This window comes from Carcharhinus amblyrhynchos, chromosome 28 (genome assembly GCF_965287045.1).
Source record: "Carcharhinus amblyrhynchos chromosome 28, sCarAmb.v2.hapA, whole genome shotgun sequence".
Lineage (NCBI taxonomy): Eukaryota > Metazoa > Chordata > Chondrichthyes > Carcharhiniformes > Carcharhinidae > Carcharhinus > Carcharhinus amblyrhynchos.
This window is the reverse complement of record NC_137351.1, coordinates 10162073-10187869: the sequence shown is the minus strand read 5'-3', so window position 1 is coordinate 10187869 and position 25797 is coordinate 10162073. Positions and strand designations below refer to the sequence as shown.

At 49.7% G+C, this 25797-nt stretch overlaps 1 protein-coding gene across 4 annotated transcripts in view; it reads left to right on the top strand.

Moving 5' to 3' along the window:
• coro2ba (coronin, actin binding protein, 2Ba) overlaps window positions 1–25797 on the top strand; it is a 163226-nt gene that overhangs the window by 117718 nt on the left and 19711 nt on the right. For all 4 annotated transcript variants that reach the window (XM_080214345.1, XM_080214343.1, XM_080214346.1 and 1 more), the window contains exons 3-5: window positions 1588–1704; window positions 14277–14426; window positions 17767–17931. In XM_080214345.1, the coding sequence (XP_080070471.1) occupies window positions 1588–1704; window positions 14277–14426; window positions 17767–17931 (432 nt within the window). The remainder of the gene's footprint in view (window positions 1–1587; window positions 1705–14276; window positions 14427–17766; window positions 17932–25797) is intronic.

The window sequence follows — 25797 nt, the reverse complement described above, 5'->3', positions numbered from 1 at the left end:
CAGTGCAGGAGGCGGCCATTTGGCCCATCAAGTCTGCACCAACAACAATCCCATCCAGTCCCTATCCCCCACAGCCCCATGTATTTAATTCCCTTGACACTAATGGTTAATTTAACATAGTCAATCAACCTAACCTGCACATCTTTGGACACCGACTATGGATTGAGGGTTGTGGCACCCCCTGTGGGCGGGAGTAAGAACAGCAGTTGTTACCATCACCATTGATTTGAATGGATGGACAGAGGGGAGGGAGTCATGAGCAGTGATGGAACCTCCCAAAGCTTAAGAGGCAAGCAGGGAGAGGTGACCACAAGCTGGACAGTAACCTGTAAAAGCAGACTGCCCACAAGAGCAGGCCGCCCATCCGTTGTATATCAATTGTCTTTCCAACAAACGGACTGGATTAAAGCAGTGGGTGGGAATATTGGAACTTAATGCCAGTTTATTGCAAGAGACTGAGAGAGGTTCGAGTGCTGCCTTTGGACTAAGCCAGGAACTGGTGATTATAGAGGCAACACCACCACCTTGTGGGAGAATAATGAATAACAGTTATGCACACAACTGCAGCGTAGGTGGATTGGCCAGGTTAAATTAGCCTCTCCGTGTTCAAAGACAGCCCAAGATGTTACGCACTAATCTCAATGGACTGGAGCTGTTATGTTCCCAACTCAAGAATAAGCACAAAATAAGATTTTTTAAAAATTTATTCTTAACACCCCCTCTATTTACAACTTCTGGACAAAACTGACTTCAATGCTGCAAAAGTTTAAAGGCTTACATTAACACTGCAATTAAGTTACTGTGAAAATCCCTTAGTTGCTGCACTCCGGTGCCTGTTCGGGTACACTGAGGGAGAATTTAGCATGGCCAAATCACCTAATCGGCATATCTTTGGACCGTGGGAGGAAACCAGAGCGCCCGGAGGAAACCCACGCAGACACGGAGGGAATGTGCAAACTCCACACAGACAGTGACTCAAGCTGGGAATTGAACTTGGGTTCCTGTCGCTGTGAGGCAGTAGTGCTAATCACTGTGTCACTGTGCTACCCTGTACGTCAAACTCATGGAATTTTAAGGGCGGCACGGTGGCACAGTGGTTAGCACAGCGCCAGGGACCCGAATTCAATTCCCAGCTCCTGTAAGGAGTTTGCACATTCTCCCCATGTCTGTGTGGGTGTCCTCTGGGTGCTTTGGTTTCCTCCCACAGTCCAAAGATGTGCAGGTTAGGTGAATTGGTCATGGGGAATGCGTGGAGTAATGGGGATAGAGTGAGGAGGTGGGATAAGATGCTCTGTCAGAGAGTCAGTACAGACTTGATGGGTTGAATGGCCTCCTTCTCCACTGTACAGATTGTATGATTGTGCCATTGGACTTCTGAATGGACCTACCGTATTGATCTTTCTCTGCACCCTAGCTATGACTGCAACACTATATTCTGCACCTTCTCCCCTATGTACTCTATGAACGGTATGCTTTGTCTGTGTAGCGTGCAAGAAACAATACTTTTCACTGTATCCCAGTACATGTGACAATAATAAATCCAATCCAATGATTCTGGAATAACCAGGTTCTATTTTACTCCCCTAGACTGGCCGCATTGATCCGCTTTACCCCAAGGTCTGTGGTCACCAGGGAAATGTACTGGACATCAAATGGAACCCGTTTGTGGACAATATCCTCGCTTCCTGTTCAGAGGACACTTCGGTGAGTAATGACATTATAAATATTGCAGTTCCTACAAGAAGCTACTTCACCTCAATAATTCATCGCTCAGATATTAAATTTAAACTGCGCTTCCTGAATTCTACAGGCTGGGAACGCCCCCTCCGCCATTCCCACTCTGCCACCAAGTACACACACTCCCCACTTTTTCACCATAGAAATGGTAGAAAAGTGGGAGCAGCTTCTGAGGAACTTTTCTACTGGGAGGGTCAGTGCTGAGGGAGTGCCGCACTGTCAGAGGGTCAGTGCTGAGGGAGTGCCGCACTGTCAGAGGGTCAGTGCTGAGGGAGTGCCGCACTGTCAGAGGGTCAGTGCTGAGGGAGTGCCGCACTGTCAGGGGGTCAGTACTGAGGGACTGCTGCACTGTCAGAGGGTCAGTGCTGAGGGAGAGCCGCACTGTCAGAGGGTCAGTGCTGAGGGAGTGCCGCAATGTCAGAGGGTCGGTGCTGAGGGAGTGCCGCACTGTCAGAGGGTCAGTGCTGAGGGAGTGCCGCACTGTCAGAGGGTCAGTACTGAGGGAGTGCCGCACTGTCACAGAGTCAGTGCTGAGGGAGTGCCGCACTGTCAGAGGGTCAGTACTGAGGGAGTGCCGCACTGTCAGAGGGTCAGTGCTGAGGGAGCGCCGCACTGTCAGAGGGTCAGTGCTGAGGGAGTGCCGCACTGTCAGAGGGTCAGTGCTGACGGAGTGCCGCACTGTCAGAGGGTCAGTGCTGAGGGAGTGCCGCACTGTCAGAGGGTCAGTGCTGAGGGAGTGCCGCACTGTCACAGAGTCAGTGCTGAGGGAGTGCCGCACTGTCAGAGGGTCAGTACTGAGGGAGTGCCGCACTGTCACAGAGTCAGTGCTGAGGGAGTGCCGCACTGTCAGAGGGTCAGTACTGAGGGAGTGCCGCACTGTCAGAGGGTCAGTGCTGAGGGAGTGCCGCACTGTCACAGAGTCAGTACTGAGGGAGTGCCGCACTGTCAGAGGGTCAGTGCTGAGGGAGTGCCGCACTGTCAGAGGGTCAGTGCTGAGGGAGTGCCGCACTGTCAGAGGGTCAGTGCTGAGGGAGTGCCGCACTGTCAGAGGGTCAGTGCTGAGGGAGTGCCGCACTGTCAGAGGGTCAGTGCTGAGGGAGTGCCGCACTGTCAGAGGGTCAGTACTGAGGGAGTGCTGCACTGTCAGGGGGTCAGTGCTGAGGGAGTGCCGCACTGTCAGAGGGTCAGTGCTGAGGGAGTGCCGCACTGTCAGAGGGTCAGTACTGAGGGAGTGCTGCACTGTCAGGGGGTCAGTGCTGAGGGAGTGCCGCACTGTCAGGGGGTCAGTGCTGAGGGAGTGCCGCACTGTCAGAGGGTCAGTGCTGAGGGAGTGCCGCACTGTCAGAGGGTCAGTACTGAGGGAGTGCCGCACTGTCAGAGGGTCAGTGCTGAGGGAGTGCCTCACTGTCAGAGGGTCAGTACTGAGGGAGTGCCGCACTGTCAGAGGGTCAGTACTGAGGGAGTGCCTCACTGTCAGAGGGTCAGTACTGAGGGAGTGCCTCACTGTCAGAGGGTCAGTGCTGAGGGACTGCCGCACTGTCAGAGGGTCAGTGCTGAGGGAGTGCCGCACTGTCAGAGGGTCAGTACTGAGGGAGTGCCGCACTGTCAGAGGGTCAGTGCTGAGGGAGTGCCGCACTGTCAGAGGGTCAGTGCTGAGGGAGTGCCGCACTGTCAGAGGGTCAGTGCTGAGGGAGTGCCGCACTGTCAGAGGGTCAGTGCTGAGGGAGTGCCGCACTGTCAGAGGGTCAGTGCTGAGGGAGTGCCGCACTGTCACAGAGTCAGTGCTGAGGGAGTGCCGCACTGTCAGAGGGTCAGTACTGAGGGAGTGCCGCACTGTCACAGAGTCAGTGCTGAGGGAGTGCCGCACTGTCAGAGGGTCAGTACTGAGGGAGTGCCGCACTGTCAGAGGGTCAGTGCTGAGGGAGTGCCGCACTGTCACAGAGTCAGTACTGAGGGAGTGCCGCACTGTCAGAGGGTCAGTGCTGAGGGAGTGCCGCACTGTCAGAGGGTCAGTGCTGAGGGAGTGCCGCACTGTCAGAGGGTCAGTGCTGAGGGAGTGCCGCACTGTCAGAGGGTCAGTGCTGAGGGAGTGCCGCACTGTCAGAGGGTCAGTGCTGAGGGAGTGCCGCACTGTCAGAGGGTCAGTACTGAGGGAGTGCTGCACTGTCAGGGGGTCAGTGCTGAGGGAGTGCCGCACTGTCAGAGGGTCAGTGCTGAGGGAGTGCCGCACTGTCAGAGGGTCAGTACTGAGGGAGTGCTGCACTGTCAGGGGGTCAGTGCTGAGGGAGTGCCGCACTGTCAGGGGGTCAGTGCTGAGGGAGTGCCGCACTGTCAGAGGGTCAGTGCTGAGGGAGTGCCGCACTGTCAGAGGGTCAGTACTGAGGGAGTGCCGCACTGTCAGAGGGTCAGTGCTGAGGGAGTGCCTCACTGTCAGAGGGTCAGTACTGAGGGAGTGCCGCACTGTCAGAGGGTCAGTACTGAGGGAGTGCCTCACTGTCAGAGGGTCAGTACTGAGGGAGTGCCTCACTGTCAGAGGGTCAGTGCTGAGGGACTGCCGCACTGTCAGAGGGTCAGTGCTGAGGGAGTGCCGCACTGTCAGAGGGTCAGTACTGAGGGAGTGCCGCACTGTCAGAGGGTCAGTGCTGAGGGAGTGCCGCACTGTCAGAGGGTCAGTGCTGAGGGAGTGCCGCACTGTCAGAGGGTCAGTGCTGAGGGAGTGCCGCACTGTCAGGGGGTCAGTGCTGAGGGAGTGCCGCACTGTCAGAGGGTCAGTGCTGAGGGAGTGCCGCACTGTCAGAGGGTCAGTACTGAGGGAGTGCCTCACTGTCAGAGGGTCAGTGCTGAGGGACTGCCGCACTGTCAGAGGGTCAGTGCTGAGGAAGTGCCGCACTGTCAGAGGGTCAGTACTGAGGGAGTGCCGCACTGTCAGAGGGTCAGTACTGAGGGAGTGCCGCACTGTCAGAGGGTCAGTGCTGAGGGAGTGCCTCACTGTCAGAGGGTCAGTACTGAGGGAGTGCCGCACTGTCAGAGGGTCAGTACTGAGGGAGTGCCGCACTGTCAGAGGGTCAGTACTGAGGGAGTGCCTCACTGTCAGAGGGTCAGTGCTGAGGGACTGCCGCACTGTCAGAGGGTCAGTGCTGAGGGAGTGCCGCACTGTCAGAGGGTCAGTACTGAGGGAGTGCCGCACTGTCAGAGGGTCAGTGCTGAGGGAGTGCCGCACTGTCAGAGGGTCAGTGCTGAGGGAGTGCCGCACTGTCAGAGGGTCAGTGCTGAGGGAGTGCCGCACTGTCAGGGGGTCAGTGCTGAGGGAGTGCCGCACTGTCAGAGGGTCAGTGCTGAGGGAGTGCCGCACTGTCAGAGGGTCAGTACTGAGGGAGTGCCTCACTGTCAGAGGGTCAGTGCTGAGGGACTGCCGCACTGTCAGAGGGTCAGTGCTGAGGAAGTGCCGCACTGTCAGAGGGTCAGTACTGAGGGAGTGCCGCACTGTCAGAGGGTCAGTACTGAGGGAGTGCCGCACTGTCAGAGGGTCAGTGCTGAGGGAGTGCCGCACTGTCAGAGGGTCAGTGCTGAGGGAGTGCCGCACTGTCAGAGGGTCAGTGCTGAGGGAGTGCCGCACTGTCAGAGGGTCAGTGCTGAGGGAGTGCCGCACTGTCAGAGGGTCAGTGCTGAGGGAGTGCCGCACTGTCAGAGGGTCAGTGCTGAGGGAGTGCCGCACTGTCAGGGGGTCAGTGCTGAGGGAGTGCCGCACTGTCAGAGGGTCAGTGCTGAGGGAGTGCCGCACTGTCAGAGGGTCAGTGCTGAGGGAGTGCCTCACTGTCAGAGGGTCAGTGCTGAGGGACTGCCGCACTGTCAGAGGGTCAGTGCTGAGGAAGTGCCGCACTGTCAGAGGGTCAGTACTGAGGGAGTGCCGCACTGTCAGAGGGTCAGTACTGAGGGAGTGCCGCACTGTCAGAGGGTCAGTGCTGAGGGAGTGCCGCACTGTCAGAGGGTCAGTGCTGAGGGAGTGCCGCACTGTCAGAGGGTCAGTGCTGAGGGAGTGCCGCACTGTCAGAGGGTCAGTGCTGAGGGAGTGCCGCACTGTCAGAGGGTCAGTGCTGAGGGAGTGCCGCACTGTCAGAGGGTCAGTGCTGAGGGAGTGCCGCACTGTCAGAGGGTCAGTGCTGAGGGAGTGCCGCACTGTCAGAGGGTCAGTGCTGAGGGAGTGCCGCACTGTCAGAGGGTCAGTGCTGAGGGAGTGCCGCACTGTCAGAGGGTCAGTGCTGAGGGAGTGCCGCACTGTCAGAGGGTCAGTACTGAGGGAGTGCCGCACTGTCACAGAGTCAGTACTGAGGGAGTGCCGCACTGGCAGGGGGTCAGTGCTGAGGGAGTGCCGCACTGTCAGAGGGTCAGTACTGAGGGAGTGCCGCACTGTCAGAGGGTCAGTGCTGAGGGAGTGCCGCACTGTCAGAGGGTCAGTACTGAGGGAGTGCCGCACTGTCAGAGGGTCAGTGCTGAGGGAGTGCCGCACTGTCACAGAGTCAGTACTGAGGGAGTGCCGCACTGTCAGAGGGTCAGTGCTGAGGGAGTGCTGCACTGTCAGAGGGTCAGTGCTGAAGGAGTGCCACACTGTCAGAGGGTCAGTACTGAGGGAGTGCCGCACTGTCAGAGGGTCAGTACTGAGGGAGTGCCGCACTGTCAGAGAGTCAGGGCTGACGGAGTGTCACACTGACAAAGGATCAGCACTGAGGGAGTGCTGCACTGTCAGAGGGTCAGTACCGAGGGAGTGCCGCCCTGTTGGAGTTTCAGCACTCAGGGAGTGCTGCACTGTCAGAGAGTCAGGGCTGAGGGAGTGCCGCATTGTGAGAGGGTTAATACTAACGGAGTGCTGCACTGCCAAAGGGTCAATACTGAGGGAGTGTCACACTGTTAGAAGGTCAGTACTGAGGGAGTGTTGTACTGTCAGAGGGTCAGCACTGAGGGAGTGCCACAATGTCAGATGGTCAGTGCTGGTGGGATATCATGCTGACCAAGGGCAGTACTGAGGGAGTTTACTCTCTCTCTGTGTCTGTATGCATGTCTGTGTGCGTGTGTATCTGTGTGTGTACATGTATGTCTGTGTGTGCGTCTGTGTGTGTGTGCATCTGTGTATGTGTTTGTGTGTGTGTGTGTGTGTGTGTCTGTGTGTGTGTCTGTCTGTCTGTCTGTGTGTGTTTGTCTGTTTGGCTGACCGTGTATATGTGGCTGTGCGTGTGTGTGTGTCTGTGTGCGTGAGTGTCTGTCGTTGTGTCCCTGTGTGTGTCTGTGTGCATGTGTGTGTGTCTGTCTATGTGTGGGTACGTGTGTGTGTGTGTATGTGTGTGTCTGTATGTCCATGTATAAGTGTCTGTGTGTGTGTCTGTATGTGCGTGTGTATGTATGCTTGTCTGTGTGTGTCTGTCTGTCTGTCTGTGCATGTCTGTGTGTGTGTGTCTGTCTGTGCGTGTGTCTGTGTGCCTGTCTGTGCATGTCTGTGTGTGTGTGTGTACGTCCGACTTTGTGTGTATCTGTGTGTGTGTCTGTCTGTCTGTGCATTTCTGTGTGTGTGTGTGTGTGTGTGTGTGTGTGTGTGTGTGTGTGTGTGTGTGTGTGTGTGAGCCCTGTGGTGTTCAGTATAGTTTCGCTGCTGACAGTCAGCAGCAAGAAGCTGATGTTGAAGGTTGTGGAGTTGTTGATAATCAGACAGTCAGTGGTTGGTTTTGCGGAGGTTCGGTGGGTAAGGGGATAATTCCTTTGTTAGTGAAAGCTGGACAATGAATTGGAACCTGAATGTCTGGCTGGGGATTGATATTTGCCATTTGCTGCCTTCCTCAACAAGGGAAATGAACATTTTTTTGCCCCATTTTGGTTTGATATTCATCACTTTCTCGGAGATCTCCCGGGCTTTTAACTGGAATTATTGGAAAACAGGCCAATCCTGGCTTTTAATTTCCTGAATGTTTCCAGTCGGCTGTTCCCTGTTTGGCTGATATGACAAATGGAGTCTGGTCGCTAATTACCCAGTGACCTAGTTTTCAAACCTCACGGTGCGTTAGATAAAGAGTTTCTAATCATCTTCCTTTCTGTCTCTCACAATAAAAGATTCATGTCGCCTCCCTCATCTCCTTCTGTCATATCTCAGTGTGTGTGCCTTAGCCGCAGCTCTTGTGGGGGAGGGGAGGCAGCCAATAGCTTGTGAAATGGGGGACTCAGTGCCACAGGACCGTCCCGTCTCACTCCAGGCCAATCTCCCACATTCCGCAGCCAATGCACCCTAACCAGCACGTCTTTCGGACTGTGGGAGAAAACCGGAGCACCCGGAGAAAACCCACATAGACACAGGGAGAACGTGCAGATTCCACACAGACAGTGACCCAAGCAGGGAATCGAACCCGGGTCTCTGGCGCTGTGAAGCAGCAGTGCTAACCTGCTGTGCCACCCTCTGCACGCTGACCTACATTAGCTCCAAGTGAAGCGAAACCTCATTTTTACAAATCCCATTCTTTCGATGTGTAGCCCCTGTTGGTTCACATCTGAAGGGTGGCACCTCCAACAATGCAGCATTCCCCCAGTGCTGGATGTTGAGCTTAATCTCTCAGGATCATAGAATCCCTTCGGTGCAGAAGGAGGTCATTTGGCCCATCAAGCCTGCACTGACTCTCTGACAGAGTATCTTACCCAGGGCCACCCCCACCCCACCAATCCCTGTCATCCACATATTTAGCCTGCAAATCCCTTGACACTAAGGAGAAATTTAGCATGGCCAATGCGCCTCATCTTTCGGACTGTGAGAGGAAACTGGAGCGCCCGGAGGAAATTCACGCAGACATGGGGAGAGCGTGCAAACTCCAGACAGACAGTGACCCAAGCCAGAAATTGAACCCAGGTCCCTGGCACTGTGAAGCAGCAGTGCTAGCCCGCTGTGCCAGTGTCTTGAGTGGCACTTGAACCCACAGTTTACTGGATCACACACGTGCACAACATAAGTGCGCACACACACTCATACACATATACACACATACACAGACATACATACATACACATGCATACATACACACACACATAGACACACACACACATACACAGACACACACACACATACACATGCATATATACACACACACATTCACACACACACATATATACACATACACAGACACACACACATGCATACATACATACACACACACACGTATACACACATACACAGACACACACACACATGCACATATACACACACACACATACACACATTCACAGACACACACATGCATACATACACACACAGACACACACATAGATACACATTCACACACACACACACATACAGACACACATATACACAGACACACATATGCACACACACACACACACTCACACGTGCACGCGCGCACATGCACACACATATACACACACACATAGACACACACATGCACACTCACACACACATTTGTGACAGTCTCAATCTGAGGCTTGTTCGGTAACTCAGTAGGAAATGCTGTAACTCTCGGCCTTGAAGACGGTGGGAGGGGGGGAGTTTTCCAGTCCCGCCTGCCACGGGAATGGCAGCGGAAGGGTGGGGGGGGGGCGGACTTAGCAGACGTCTGTTGACCTCAGGTGGGATTTTCCGGTTTTGGAGAGAGCGAGGCTGGAAAATCCCGTCCGGCGAGTTCCCGGTTGACGCTCTGCTCGGCACTGGGGCGGCTGGAAGGAAAGACCCATTTACATAATGCCTCTCACACCCTCCGGACGTCCCAGTCAGTGAAGTACTTCTTGATGTCCACTCAGTATCGGAGCTGGGTCCTCGTCAGCACATTGACACAGGCACTGAGCCAGTCAGGGTCGCTGCTGCCCAGTGAGTCCTGCTGGATGTTTGGGCGGAATTGTGATCCAACGCGAGTAGTCTCAGGTCTGTCTTGGGTCAGACAGGAATGACCACTTGCATCAGGCACTCGAGAGTCTGTGGGAATGAACCCTGGGAACATGAGGGGGGAGGAGAAGGAGAGGGATTAATGAGGAAAGGTTACTTTGGAGGGCAGCCAGTAGTGGGAAAACATAAAGGAGTGTTTAACTTCAGCACAAAACTCCAGTGAATGCATTAGAGAAATGTAGCGTCCTCCCCGCAGAAGGCTATTGAAAAGGCTGCAATCAGAGCTGGTGGGAGTTTCTGAGCCGGACTAATGCGAGACAGTTTAATTAAAGCATCCGTCTGAAACGACAAGATCAGCGAAACTCCCCGAGGTAATGATGTCTTCCCCCAAAGTGATTCCGTGTCAGCGCACATTGTTCATCTCGTTTCACCATTGACCTCCTTGCAGCCAACACTGAGAGTCCCAACATGAGAACCGTGTGTTTTTGGGAAGCCTGGGCAAGGGAGCAGCTGGCAACGGCTTTCCCTCCGCAATTTCTATCGAGCTGCCCATGCGAACATGTCAAGGCTCTGGGAAACATTGGCAGCTCCTCTGTGCAAGCCCCTGGCATCCTCATTACTTCAGTAATTGGGGCAGAGAGGAGCCATCTCTGTGTCTGGACCGCTCACATAAAGTATTTACATATAATCTGATCAGGACAGGAAAAGGTTAGCTCAGGTACCAAAATGGTTAGAGTGTGGAGATTAAATGTGTCTTTCTTGCCCCTCCCTCCACATATTCCCTCCGGGAGTGAAATAGAGAAAAATGTCCCAGGATTAAAAATGGAACCAAATATTCTGGAAAATTCCCCTACTCCCCCTGATAATTGGAACTCAATCCAGGAGCTCACAGGCACCATAAGACAAAGGAACAGAAGTAGGCCATTCAGCCCATTGAGTCTGCTCTGACTGATTGATGTGGTAATCCTCAACCCCACTTCCCCGCCTCATCCCCATTACCCTCGGTTCCCTGACCGATTGAAAAGCTGTCCGTCTCAGCCTTGAGCATAGTTAACGGCCCAGTCTCTACAGCCCCTCTGAGGGAAAGAATTCCACAGATTCACCCCGCCTCTGAGGGAAGAAATTCATCTCCATCTTAAATAGGCGACTCCCTTACTCTGAGATGATGCCCTTTGACCCTGGACTCTCTCACAAGGGGAAACAACGTCTCAGCATCTATCCTGTCAAGTGAGTCTCGTACGTTGTTGCGTGTTGGCTAATTTGTTGTAAATTTTTTGTAGATGATTTACCTCAGAGAATTGCAGAGTGACATTAGTTTTAAATTTACAAAAGGTTTATTTACAGAAAGGTAAAATATCCGCAATCACACAATGTCTCCACACATTCAGAGTTCTGGCTTCAAGCCCTTTCTGGAAGCTTCTTTTTACTTTAGCTCTTGAGGGTGATACCCTGGTTTAGTCAGTCAAGCACAGACTAATATAATCAAAAACAGATCAGTTAAACCATTGAACACAACCACTATCTGTAAAGACTGATTTTTGATACCATCGGAACTTTATAAGACAGGAGGAGGCCATTCAGCCCATCATGTCTGTGATGGTGAACAAAGAGCTCCCTGGCCTAATCCCATTTCCCTCCTGGAGACCTGGCTATTTAATAACATCTTCAACATGCTGAGTATTTCTGTCTTAACCATCATTTCAGGCAGTGAGTTCCATGTCCCTGCATTCTCCGAGATCCTGGGTGTGATCGCTTTGCTGACTCAGAAAGTGGCCAGACTTGAAGAAGGAGCAGTGCTCCGAAAGCTCGTGATTCCAAATAAACCTGTTGGATTTTAACCTAGTGTTGTGAGTCTACTTACTGTGCCCACTTAGTCCAACACCAGCATTTCCACATCAACACTCAGAATGGCTGACTTTACTCTCAAATATTTGCAATGAATGCATTAAATATTACAGAGATGAATTACAGGTATGAACAGGGGAACAAATGTTGCAAGAACTTTCAACCCAGCAGCCTCTCCCTTGAAAATGACCTTAATGTTTCACTTTATATAATATAAATCCCTCAGGGGAGGGTCAGTCAATGGCTATGCCCCATCACCAGTGACCATTATGGTCAGACTCTTACAGTCAACCAGTTCCTCTCTTTATTTCTCCACTGACCTGCTGGACTGATATATTTGCATTATAAGCAGAAGCTGGGAACACTCCAAATACACTTTGCAGGGCCTTATTTGTAAAGCTTATGGTTTGGATACCATTCACCTCGTGGTTGAGGTCTGGCACCAGTCGTTAAGAGTGAGGAGGTGGGCTCCTAACAGGGTCAGTCCCCAAGACAAGCCAATTTTCCCTTGTGGGGAACTGAACCTGTTCTGAATAGTAGAATCAGCTGGAGAACAGCAGGAGAACAGCTGTGTTGTCACCTGCAATCTTGTTAACCATTTGCTGATTTTAAGTTTGATTCGGAGACAAGCATATTCCCTCTTTCATTCTATTCCAATAAGTTTTAAACACCCAACAACAACAATAGAATTTACGTAGCACCTTTAACATAGAAAACCATCCCAGGATGATCCACAGGAGCAATGATCAAACTAAACTTGGCACAGAGCCAAATAAGGAGATATTAGGACAAGTGACCAAAGTAAAGTATATTTATTACTCACAAGTAGGATTAAACATTAACACGGCAATGAAGTTACTGTGAAAATCCCCTAGTCGCCACACTCCGGTGCCTGTTCGGGTACACTGAGGGAGAATTTAGCACGGCTAATCCACCTAACTAGCACTTGTTTCAGACTGTGGGAGGAAACTAGAGCGCCCAGAGGAAACCCACATACACACAGGGAGAATGTGCAAACTCCAGACAATGACCCAAGCCAGGAATTGAACCCGGGTCCCTGGTGCTGTGAGGTTGCAGTCCTAACCACTGTGCTACCGTGCCGCTCATAATATTAATGTTAAGGTCACAGAGTCACTGAGGCATAGAAAGACCCATTGATTCCATGCTGATTCTGTGTAGAACCAGTCAGTTCTGATCCCCCACCACCTTATCCTCAGGTAAAGGCAACGGCCTTTCTTTGTGTGAAGCAGGAGAGAAAGCTGAAGGCCGGGGAAGGGTAAGGGAGGGAAATCCTGAGCTTGGGAACCTTGGTAGCTGAAGGCATGGCCACCAACAGTGGAGCGAGATGCTCAAACAGCAGAAATTGGAGGGGTGCAGAGATCAGAGGGTTGGAAAATGGGCATGGGCAAGGGTGGCGTGCAAGGTGGAGGGCACACTTCGGCTCAAGTGCCGAGAAACATTTATTTTGTGGTTATCAACAGCTGGGATGGGTTTAGCAAGGGAAGGAGGGTTGAGGCCTGAGAAATCAAACAGGAAGGTGGTGTGTATGGCATTCAGGAAATATCAGCTAGAATTGGGAAGAAGGCTGGTCTGTGATATGATGCATGGAATCCAATGAACCACAATAGATTATATTATTATGTTCCAGAATTTTTGCTGAAATACCTTCAGGAATCTCCCCGCATGGGAACTTTGTCTTGGGTTTCTCTGCCTTGGGGACAAACACATTTTCTCTCCGGTCCCTCGAAGGAACTCAGTTTGATTATTTATGCTCTTCCAATAGGACTTAGGAAAGCCAGAGTTTTGTTCCTGGTGATTCATTGAATGGTATCAAGGGCACAGAGGATTTAGGAGCAGGAGCACGGAATTTGGCCCAGTGAGCCTGTTCTGTCGTTCAGTAAGATCAGAGCTGATCTGGTTCATAAAATTGTAGAATCCCTACAGCGCAGAAGGAGACCATAGAATATAGAACATAGAACAGTACATAGAACATAGAAGATCAAGCTATTCCACTCCCTATCATTCTGGTGTGCTCCATGTGTCTGTCCAATAACAGCTTGAAATTTCCTAAAGTGTCCGACTTCACTATCACAGCAGGCAGTGCATTCCACACCCCAACCACTCTCTGAGTAAAGAATCTACCTCAGATTCTCCTCCTATATCTCCCACCATGAACCTTATTTACGCCCCCTAGTAACAGCTACATCCACCTGAGGAAATAGTCTTTGAACGTCCACTCTATCTATCCCCCTCATCATCTTATAAACCTCTATTAAGTCGCCTCTCATCCTCCTCCGCTCTAAAGAGAAAAGCCCTAGCTCCCTCAACCTCCCTCTCCCCTGCACTCTCCCCAATGCATCCTTCTTATAGTGAGGTGACCAGAACTGCGCACAATGTTCCAAACGTGGACCATGTGACCCATCAAGTCTGCACCAACAACAACCCCACCCAGGCTTATCCTTCTAACCCCAGATCTGTTCTCTGTAACCCCAAGGATTTACCCCACTAATTCCCCCTAAGCTATACATCTCTGGTTGTGGTCTTCCACTCCACTCTCCTGTTCCCCGTTCCCCCCCAACCCCCATAACCCTCGACTCCTTTCTATATCAAAAAAATCTGTCACCAACTCAACCTTAAATAGATTCAATGAGCCAGCCTCCACCATTCTGTGGAGAAACAACTGCAAGAGACTAATGAGCCGCTGAGAGAAAGAAACATTCTCCTAATCTCCAGCACTGTAGGGATTCTATGACATCTCCTTGTTACATTTTGCTAAAACGCTATAAACACTGTGTCTTAAACAATTCATGTCGTTGTTGTTTTTTTCTAGGTGAGGCTATGGGAGATTCCAGAAGGTGGTCTGAAGCGGAATATGACAGAATCCATTCTAGAACTCTATGGACACAGTCGGCGCGTTGGCCTTATTGAGTGGCACCCCACAACCAATAATATCTTATTTAGCGCAGGTTACGATTATAAGGTAAAGGACTCTTTGGATTTCCTCTCCCTCTCCTGCTTCACTTTGTTCCAAGACACACCCGAGTACAGATGGTACAGAGGGAGTGCTGCTCTGCAGGGAGTGCTGCACTGAGGGAGTACTGCACTGCAGGGAGTGCTGCACTGCGGGAGTGCTGCACTGCAGGGAGTGTTGCACTGCAGGGAGTGCTGCACTGAGGGAGTGCTGCACTGCAGGGTGTGTTGCACTGCAGGGAGTGCTGCACTGAGGGAGTGCTGCACTGAGGGAGTGCTGCACTGAGGGAGTGCTGCACTGCAGGATGTGTTGCACTGCAGGGAGTGCTGCACTGAGGGAGTGCTGCACTGCAGGGAGTGTTGCACTGAGGGAGTGCTGCACTGCAGGGAGTGTTGCACTGCAGGGAGTGCTGCACTGAGGGAGTGCTGCACTGCAGGGTGTGTTGCACTGCAGGGAGTGCTGCACTGAGGGAGTGCTGCACTGAGGGAGTGCTGCACTGAGGGAGTGCTGCACTGCAGGGTGTGTTGCACTGCAGGGAGTGCTGCACTGAGGGAGTACTGCACTGCAGGGAGTGCTGCACTGCGGGAGTGCTGCACTGCAGGGAGTGTTGCACTGCAGGGAGTGCTGCACTGAGGGAGTGCTGCACTGCAGGGTGTGTTGCACTGCAGGGAGTGCTGCACTGAGGGAGTGCTGCACTGAGGGAGTGCTGCACTGCAGGGTGTGTTGCACTGCAGGGAGTGCTGCACTGAGGGAGTGCTGCACTGCAGGGAGTGTTGCACTGAGGGAGTGCTGCACTGCAGGGAGTGCTGCACTGAGGGAGTGCTGCACTGCAGGGACTGCTGCACTGCAGGGAGTGCTGCACTGCAGGGGGTGCTGTACTGCAGGGAGTGCTGCACTGCAGGGAGTGTTGCACTGCAGGAAGTGTTGCACTGCAGGGAGTGCTGCACTGAGGGAGTGCTGCACTGCAGAGAGTGCTGCACTGCAGGGAGTTGCACTGAGGGAGTGCTGCACTGCAGGGAGTGTTGCACTGAGGGAGTGGTGCACTGAGGGAGTGCTGCACTGAGGGAGTGCTGCACTTCAGGGAGTGCTGCACTGAGGGAGTGCTGCACTGAGGGAGTGGTGCACTGAGGGAGTGCTGCACTGCAGGGAGTGCTGTACTGCAGGGAGTGCTGCACTGCAGGGGGTGCTGTACTGCAGGGAGTGTTGCACTGCAGGGGGTGCTGTACTGCAGGGAGTGTTGCACTGCAGGGAGTGTTGCACTGCAGGGAGTGCTGCACTGCAGGGAGTGCTGCACTGCAGGGAGTGCTGCACTGTAAGAGTGCTGCCTTTTCGCTGAAGCTGTGTTCAATCTCTCAGGTAGCAGTAAAAGGTTATTCAAAGAAGAGAAAGGAAATTCTGCCCGGTACCCTCGGCAACCCTGACCCCTCAACAAATTGGCCATGTAAGTGACCCCTTGGTATCTAAACGTGTTCAGTAGAGGCAATGACCTAGTGGTATTATTGCCAGACTTTCAATCCAGAAACTCAGCTAACGTTCTGGGGACCCGGGTTCAAATCCTGTCATGGCAGATGGTGAAATGTGAATTCTGGCAAAAATATTTGGAATTAAGAATTTACTGATGGCATCTTGTAAAATTGCACTTTGCACATCAAATATACAAATTTCAAGTATCGTTTCAAACATTATACAAGTTCAAAGGTATCCCAATGCAATCTACTTTTTTATACAGTGTATTTACAAGCAGTCATCACAGTGGAGGACTTACCCCACTGTTTCCATTTATTCAACACAAATCTCCATCAAATACTTATTTGCAGGTGTTGCACTGTAGGGAGTGCTGCCTTTTCATTGAAGCTGTGTTCAATCTCTCAGGTAGAAATAAAAGGTTATTCAAAGAAGAGCAAGGGAATTCTCCCCGGCACCCTCGGCAACACTGACCCCTCAACAAGTATCACTAAGCACAGTTTGGGCAGGATTTTCCAGCCCTTCCCACTGGTGGGATCTTCCAGTCCCATTGGGTTCCAGCCACACTAGCCCCAGGACCCCAGGTCAACAGAGCATGCTGCGCTAAATTTGCTGCACCACCCGGTACGATTCCAGTGGTCAATATTTAACTGACAATATCTGATAAAGTCAAAGGAAAATCTTAGCTAGCAACAAAGTGATTAGAAAAGGGACCTCTTCAGTGCAGAAGAAGGCCATTCAGCCCATCAAGTCTGTACCGACTCTTCGAAAGAGCATCTTACCCAAGCCCTAACCCCATAAATCTGTAATTACCTTGCTAATCCATCTAATTTTTTTTATTAATTCATGGGATATGGACATAACTGGCAGGCCCACATTTATTGCCCATCCCTACTTGCCAAAGGGCAGTTGAGTGTCAACCACAGTGCTGTAGCTCTAGAGTCACATGTAGGCCAGACCAGATAAGGACAGCAGATTTCCTTCCTTAAAGGACTTTAATGAACCAGATGGTTTTTCCCAACAATCAACAATGGTTTCAAGGCCATCAGTAAATTCTTAATTCCAAATATTTTTGCCAGAATTCAAATTCCACCATTTGCCATGACGGGATTCGAACCCAGGTCCCCAGAACATTAGCTGAGGTTTCTGGATTGAAAGTCTGGCGATAATACCACTGGGCCATCCCCTCCCCTGAATGTGTTTGGACACTAAGGGGCCCTTTAGCTTGGCCAATCCACCTAACCTGCATGTATTTGAACTGTGGGAGAAAAGCAGAGCACCCAGAAGAAACCTACACAAACACAGAGAGAATGTGCAAACTCCACCCAAGCCGGGAATCAAACCCAGGTCCCTGGCGCTGTGAGGCCACAGTGCTAACCACTGCGCCACCTTAAGATGCCAGAGTTTGGGAACACCTTCACAATAGTGTGCAGAGTACGAAAAAAGGCTTAAGATATATCGGTCCAAACACCAAGGCCAGAATTCTGCGACCTCACCCATGGCTGGACTTATCCGATCTCGCTGCTGTGAATGGAGATTTGGCTGAGTGCCGAATTCTCCATTCTGGTTGGCAGCGAGGGGGACGCGAGACTGAAGAATTCCGACCGTGTTTGCCAACTAGGTCAGATTCAGGCACTGAAGTTAGTCACCCACCAGACAAAAATTATTCTGAGCGTATGTGGTAGTGGCAGCAGATACGATAGTGATTTTTAAGGTGCATCTTGACAAAGGATGGGAATAGGGAAATATGGTCCCCGGAAGGGTCGGGGGTTTTAGTTCAGTTGGCCAGCATGTTCAGTGCAGGCTTAGAGGGCCAAAAGGCCTGTTCCTGAGCTGTAATGTTCTTCGTTCTTTCTCTGAATCTGAAACCGTTTCATTTTCTTAGATCTTGATCTGGAACCTAGACACTGGTGAACCCGTGAAGATGATCGACTGCCATTCAGATGTTATCCTCTGCATGTCCTTCAACACGGACGGAAGCCTGTTTGCCACAACCTGCAAGGACAAGAAGCTGCGGGTGATCGAACCGCGCTCCGGCAGAGTGCTTCAGGTAAATCATTAACACCTTTCTGAGAAAACCGGAATTGTTTTGAAATGGGGTGAGGAACTGGGAGAAGATGTTCACAAGAATGATTTCAGGGATGGGAAAGTTCAGTTCTAAGGGTAGATTGGAGAGTTTGGGACTGTTCTCGGAGAGAAGACTGAGAGGAGATTTGATAGAGAGGGTTAAAATCATGAGGGAGTTGGACACGGTAGAGAGAAACTGTTCCCGCTCATAAAAGGATCAAGAATAAGATTTAAAGTGATTTGCAAAAGGAACAAATGTGATGTGAAAAAAATCTTCTCCACACAACAAGTGGTTGGGGTCTGGAATGTTCCGCGTGGGATTTTGGTGGAGGGAAGTTTGATTGAAACATTCAAGAGGGCATTAGATGATTATTTGAATAGAGTCAACGTGCAGGGGTATGGGAAAAAGCCATTTGGAGTGCCGGCACAGACATGATGGGCCAAATGGCCTCCTTCTGCACCGTAACAATTCTGTGATATCAGATGTCCTTGTGCAAGAAGCTCAAAGTTAACGTACAGATGCAGCAAACTATTGGGAAAGAAAATGATATGTTTTCCTTCATTGTAAGAAGTTTGGAGGACTAGAAATCTTGCTTCACATGAATAGAGTCTTGCTGAGGCTAAACTCGGAGCAGAGTTTTGGTCTCTGTATCTAAGGAAGGATATCCTCACCTTCCAGATGGGTGAAATGTAGGTTGATGAGATTGATCCTCGGATGAGTAGATTGACCTGTGAGGAGATATTGAGCAGAATGGAATTTAGAAAAGAAAATTAATTGAAATGTGTTCTCCTGGGAAGGTTTGACAGGGTAAATGCTGAGACGTTGTTTTCCTCGACTGAAGGATGCATGAGGGGAGAGCCATTTCCAACAGAGTGAGGAGAAATTTCTTCACTCAGCGAGTTATGAATCTTTGGGATGTTCTGCCTAAGAGCGTTATCAATGCCCCAACATTGAGTCCATTGAAATCTGGAATCGCCAGATATTTGGATTCTCGAGGGATATGGGGATCAGGTAGGTAAGTGGGGGTTGAGGTTGTAGATCAGTCATAATCTGATGAAGAGATAGAACAGACTTAAGAAGCCTTATGGTCTACACCTGCTGCTATTTAATATACTGCCACGCTTCCTAAATTTAAATTTTATTTATTAGTGTCACAAGTAGGCCTACATTAATACTGCAATGAAGTTACTGTGAAAATCCCCCAGTCGCCACACTCCGACACTTGTTTGGATACACCTGAGGTGCATGGCCAATGCACCTAGCCAGCATGTCTTTTGGATTGTGGGAGGAAACCGGAACACCCAGAGGGAACCCATGCAGACACAGGAAGAACACGCAGACTCCACACAGACCCCTGAGCCAGGAATTGAACCTGGGTCCCTGGCGCTGTGAAGCAGCAGTGCTAACCACTGTGTCACTGTGCCACCCACAGACCACCCACTGTGCCACCCAGGTATCCTGAACGGACATTTGTAATAAACAACAGGCAAAAGGGCTTCAAAGGGTGGCACGGTAGCACAGTGGTTAGCACTGCTGCTTCACAGCTCCAGGGACCTGGGTTCGATTCCCAGATTGGGTCACTGTGTGGAGTTTGCACATTCTCCTCGTGCCTGCGTGGGTTTCCTCTGGGTGCTCCGGTTTCCTCCCACAGTCCAAAGATGTGCGGGTTAGGTTGATTGGCCATGCTAAAATTGCCCCTTAGTATCCTGAGGTGCGTAGGTTAGAGGGATTAGTGGGTAAAATATGTAGGGATATGGGGTGTAGGGGCCTGGGTGGGATTGTGGTTGGTGCAGACTCGATGGGCTGAAAGGCCTCTATCTGCACCGTAGTGTTCCATGATTCTAGTTGTCATTGACTCAGTACTGACACAATACATGACAGTTACAACCTGTGAACAGGAAACACCGAGCTGTCACCAAAAAGCCACTGAACACCTCGAGCTGAAGACAAGTGTCGACAGTGAGAAGAGCACATGGCAACCTGAGCTCTCCACCCATTCCTCCAACCGCCTCCTACCCACCCGTGGCATTGACTGTAGGCCGTGCGGTGAACTCCGCAGTCACCTGAGAACTCATTTTTAGGTTGGAAGCAAGTGATCCTCGGCTCTGAGGGACCGCCTAAGAAGAAGATATCGATGGCTGTTTGGAAGATGTGGTTGACAGAGACTTGGGGAGTTGCCGCAGTGGGCATTTAGATCTCGGCCAGGACCTCCTGCCTCAGAGGAATTCGAACCATGACCTCCTGCCGCAGAGGCAAAACTGCTTCCCACTAGGCCACAAAAATGGAGGTAACACCTCAGTGGCAGTAAATTGAATTATTTGGTTCTAGGAATCACTGCAGACTCCATGGGCCTCACCGCGACTGGGAGAAAAGCCAGATACTAATCTGATTCTGTAAAAGTGGCATTGCCAGAAAATAGCTAAGAGAAATTAACAGACACTCACTTGTTAAGGTATTCTCTGTTGCCAAGGAGATATCCCTAGCAACACCTGCAGCACTGTCATTGCCTTGTTTTCTCGATGACTTTTCTGTGTGGAATTCTTCTAGGGTTTTCCTGTCTCCCTCTTAAAGATAATCAATGCAGAATTGCTTCAGAATCTGCAGAGGTCATTGTTTAACTTAAACTAAAAATACTTTAACTTCGCTTGGAAGGCACTGCCTGACAGACTGGTAGAAGCAGATTCAACGTTAACTTACGAGGAAAGGATAAATGTTTGGAAAGGAAAAAACGTGCAAGGCGTTTGGGGAAGCGCAGGCTTCAGGTGGGGATGGGGGGAGTGGTGGGGGGAGACCAACCAAGAGCTCTTGCAAAGAGCTGGCACAGACACAATTGGCCGAATGGACCTCCTTGGAATCTGGCATCTCAAAGGGAGGTCATTTTTTTGCCTAACTTGCCAGGTGAGAATCCTGCAGAAGTGGGCGGAAAGCACATTCAACAAATGGAAAAGCAGTGCAGATGGTCAATGCTGTCTTTACATTCCGCGCGAAGATCCTCCTGCCCCTATTTCTCCACATACCTCACCATATCTTCCACTCCTCTCTCCCTCCTGTCTTCCTCACTCCCCTCGAATGTATTTACACTATTTCACCTCAACTGCTCCCCATGGGTGCTGAGTTTCACATCCCGCCACTCCAGTGGAAAGGAGTTCCTTTGGAATTCCCTTCGGATTTATTAATGACTATTATTTATGACCCCCAGTTTGGGGCCGGAATCTTCCATTCTGGAAGTCTTAGGTTCGGCGGGGAGAGGGGGGGTGTTGCGAGCACAGAAGTGGGAGTGATTTCTCATGGGATTTGCTGACTGGCTGATGGCACCTGATTTTACACTGTTAGAGAGTGGAAATATTGGATAAACCTTTAAAAGAGCCATAATGAGCATGACGGGCTGAATGGCCTCTTCCAGCACAATATAAATCTATGACACAATATGAAATCTATCCCCATACTTCTGCACATTTCCCATGGCTAAACCCCCTGGCTTATACATCTTTGGACTGTGGGAAGAAACCCACACAGACATGGGGAGGACGTGCACATTCCAACACAGACAATGACCCAAGCCCGGAATCGAACCCAGTTCCCTGGTGCTCTAAGGCAGCTGTGCTAACCATTGTGCCACCGTGCTGCCCATTTAACAGGGATGATTACCCTGGTCAAATTGCCCCTTCTTATCGTATGGTCATGGAGCTGTAAATATATATCAATTATTCTGTTGCTATGGCAAAAATCAGGTAATTCAGGAGCTGGAAAGATCACAGTTTCTCCTGGGAGATATTCTTTCTGCCTTGGGCCTGGCTCTGGAATGATGCTGTTCCTGATAAAGCAACCTGCCAATTGTGAGGGCTATAATCTCCCTCGACATACTGAAAATTCCTTTCTGCTAACTGTGGTGTGGCCAGATGTACAGATGTGTCAGAGAAAGGCCTTTGTAATGTCTCCTTTAAGATTTTTGCCTATAACAGGCCTGCATTTATATAGTACCCAAGGTGTTACACAGGAGGATGGGAGGAAAATGGATCTGAGCCAAGGAAGGAGAGATTAGGACAGCTTTGGCCAAAGGGATGGGATCCGAGGAGAGTAGTAAAAGGAGAAATGTGATGTGGAAAGGTTTATTGAAGGAATTCCAGAGTGTGAGGTCTAGACAGGTGAAGAATGTGGCAATCGTTCAATTTATTGTTTCTCAGGGATGAAATTAGTTGTTTTTGTGCATAAGAACACCTGGTCAAAGGTCACAGAGCAACGTAAAGTTCAAAACTCAATGCCATATTAGGGCCTAAATAATTAAAGTCAGCAAAGCTTAGCATAGAACGCTGAAGTTGCTTTTTTTCAATAAGTACTTCAGACAAAATGTTCCTTTTAATTAATTCTTTAATTTATCAAAATAATTCCTACAAAACAAACCTGCAAAATATTTATTCACAATAGGATAGTGCTGAGTCTATTTTCCAGGGGCTTTTTGGTTTGAGACAATGCCAAAAAACACACATTTAAGTTCCCAATTTTTAATTGTTCTTTTAAGTACAGTTTTTACCAGCATTTCCTCAAAATTCATTAAGAAAAGACTGGAACAAAAAGAAAAGAAAGACGGTGACACAGTGGTTAGCACTGCTGCCTCTCAGGGCCAGAGACCCAGGTTCGATTCCTCCACACTATCTGTGTGGAGTTTGCACATTCTCCCCATATCTGCGTGGGTTTCCTCCAGGTGCTCTGGTTTCCTTCTACAGTCCAAAGATGTGTGGGTTTGGTTGATTGCACATGCTAAATTGACCCTAGTGTCAGGGGGACTAGATCATAGAATCCTACAGTACAGAAGGAGGCCATTTGGCCCATTGGGTTTGCACCGACCACAATCCCACCCTGGCCCTTTCCCCATAACCCCATGCATTTACCCTAGCTAGTCCCCCTGACACTAAGGAGCAATTTTGCACGGTCAATCCACCTAACCTGCACATCTTTGGACTGTGGGAGGAAACCAGAGCGCACGAAGGAAACCCACGCAGACACGGGGTCTGCAGGGTTTAGTAAGGTAAATGTGTATATTATACTAGTACAGAGAAAGGATTGCTTAGCTAACAGAAAGTGGAGTGTTATACAACTTTAAACACCTTCCAAGCATTCCAGTTTAATGAGACAATTAAGGACATTAATTCAATTATTTCTTTATTTAACACTTCTGGTGCCAACTCAAACAGAAACAGTTGCAACTCATCAACTCTTTACTGAACTTTAACAGAACGTCAATTTTAACTATTTAACCGAAAGCTGATACTACCGAGTTAGGAAAACCTTGGCCAAGAAATATCCTCGCTGTAGCATCAATTTTCTTCTCTCTGAAGCATTCTTCAGGGTACAAGCTTTGTTGCAATGCATGTTCTCTTGGAGTTATCGCTGCCAAACAAAGAACTCACATGTCTTTTATCCACAATTCTCCACTTGCTTCCAGAAGATTCTCTGTCATCTAGCCAATTGAGTAACCAGAAATCGATCACATGGCTCGAACATCTGGAGAAACTACTTTTGAATGACGCCATGATGCTTAGCCCATTTTACATGTCCCTCACATGGCAGCAATAAATCGGAGCCCACGCTGCCTCAGTTATTGCAAACAACCTCCCTGACCTGACCAATACAGGAATCTTCAGATCACAGCTCCCAGACCAGAGCATCTTTACCACCTGCAGCTGGTTTTAATCTATAAATTGACCAAAATGTCCAGCATGCTTAGCCCTCAGCCAGAGTTGCCATTTTAAAGCCATTATTGCCAATATTGTTAAATTATTATTGTAGCCATTCTTTCTCTATCCACAGGAGAGTGGGGATAAATAGGGCTTTTTCAGGTTCAGCATGCTGTAACTAGCAGAGAGCTACAGGAATCAGCACTGGGGCCTCAACTATTTACCATCTACATCAATGACTTGGATTAAGGTTAAATTTTCTGAAGACACCAAGAGAGATAGGAAAGTAAGTTGCCAAGTCCGGGTGAAGCGCCCTTAGAGGAGTATGGGCAGGTTAAGTGAGTGGACAAAAAAATTGGCAGATGGAATGTAATGTGGGAAAATGATAACTTGTCCACTTTGGCAGGAAGGGTAGCTAAAGCAGCAAATTATTTAAATGGAGAAAAATAATTGAAGTTGGTCGTACAAAGGAATCTGGGCATTTGGTGCATGAATCATCAAATGTTACTGTGGAAGTACAGCAAGTGAATAGAAAGGCAAATAGAACATTGGCATTTATTGCAAGGAGAATGGAATATAAAAATAGGGAAGTTTTACTGCAGGTGTACAGGGCCTTGTTGAGACTACATCTGGGGCATTTTGTAGTTTTGATCTCCTTGTTTGAAAAAGAATATAATTGTGTTAGAAGCAGTTCAGAGTAGTTTCACTTGAAACATAAAGGGTTTATCTGTGAAGTAAGATTGAATAGGTTGGACCTCTACCCATTGGAGCTTAGATGAATGAGAGATGGCCTTACTGAAAGATGCCTCGGAGAGGATTTGATAAGGTGGATACTGTGATTATCCCCACAATGTTCACGGGGAATCATTGATTGATCTCCCTGTGGGGCTTGTCGAGGATGAGTTCCCCTGGTAACAGGCAGTTGCCTGCCCAGCTGAGCCTTTTATAAGGCAGGCCCAGGACTGGGCCTGCTGGACTGCAGTCCCAAGCAGGGACTAGTGTATGTACGCCACAGCAGTGGTTTTACTTTGCATTCTATAATAAACTATATTCCTTTCCAGCTGCCTTTCCTACGTCATTGCAGATAGCAGGAAGATATTTCCTCTTGTGGGAAAAGTTGAACCAAGGGACACAGTTTAAGAATAAGACAGGAAAGAGACAGAGGATCATTAGCCTGTGGAATTCTCTTCCCCAAAGAGCAGTGGGGGATGGGTCAATGAATTTATTCAAGACAGAATTAGATAGATTTTTAATAGCCAAGGGAGTCAAGAGCTACAGGAGGTGGGGAGGGAGGCAGACAATGGAGTTGAGACCACACCAAATCAGCCATTATCTTCTCAAATGGGTGGAGCAGGCTTGAAAGGCCAATGGCTTATTCCTGCTCCTAAGTCATATGTTCGTAAGAGTTGGCAACCCTATTGATGAGCCAGCTTAGGGGTAACGGGTGAGCGACACAAGAGGCAGGACTGGATAAAGGATGCAGAGTGTTAGATGGTTGAAGTTTATTGGAGGATGGACAAGAGAGTAGCTGGAATCGCAGCACAAGGCTGGCACCTTGGGTTATTGGAAAGCATCCTGCCATATCACCCCCACCCAAATAAATCAGCAAATTGGAAAGGAAGATGGCAATCCATGACTGAGTGATGACACACGGGGCAGAGAGGCTGATGTTGCTGACAGTTTTCAGAAAGATTGGTTGGTAACTTTGCCCACACGCCCAGTGAGACCGAGGAACTCTCTCCACCCCAATCACTGGTGTCTTGTGAGGTCAAACAATGAGGTCAAATGATGAACACTGAGTTCATAGGCTGTCTTTGATTGGTTCAATTTTTGCAGAAAAAGCAACGCAGATAGATTTCAGAGCGTTAATTAAATATTTAAACTGCCGCTTGGCATCTCGGTTACATTACTCCATCAATAATGCACCACACAAGGCAGTTTAGGTATCAGATGCGTCTCCGCTAGTCATTGCTCCTTGAAGTCTTTGTAGCTGTGTTAATTCATTGGAGGCTGCAAGTCTACATATTTAAAAAATAGTCATTTAGAAGGTATCATTCAGAGAAGAGGATGTGAGACAACACAGAATCATGGAATCTCTACTGTGCAGAAGGAGGCCATTTGGCCCATCATGTCTGCACCGACTCTCTGACAGATTATCTCACCCTCTCTCCCA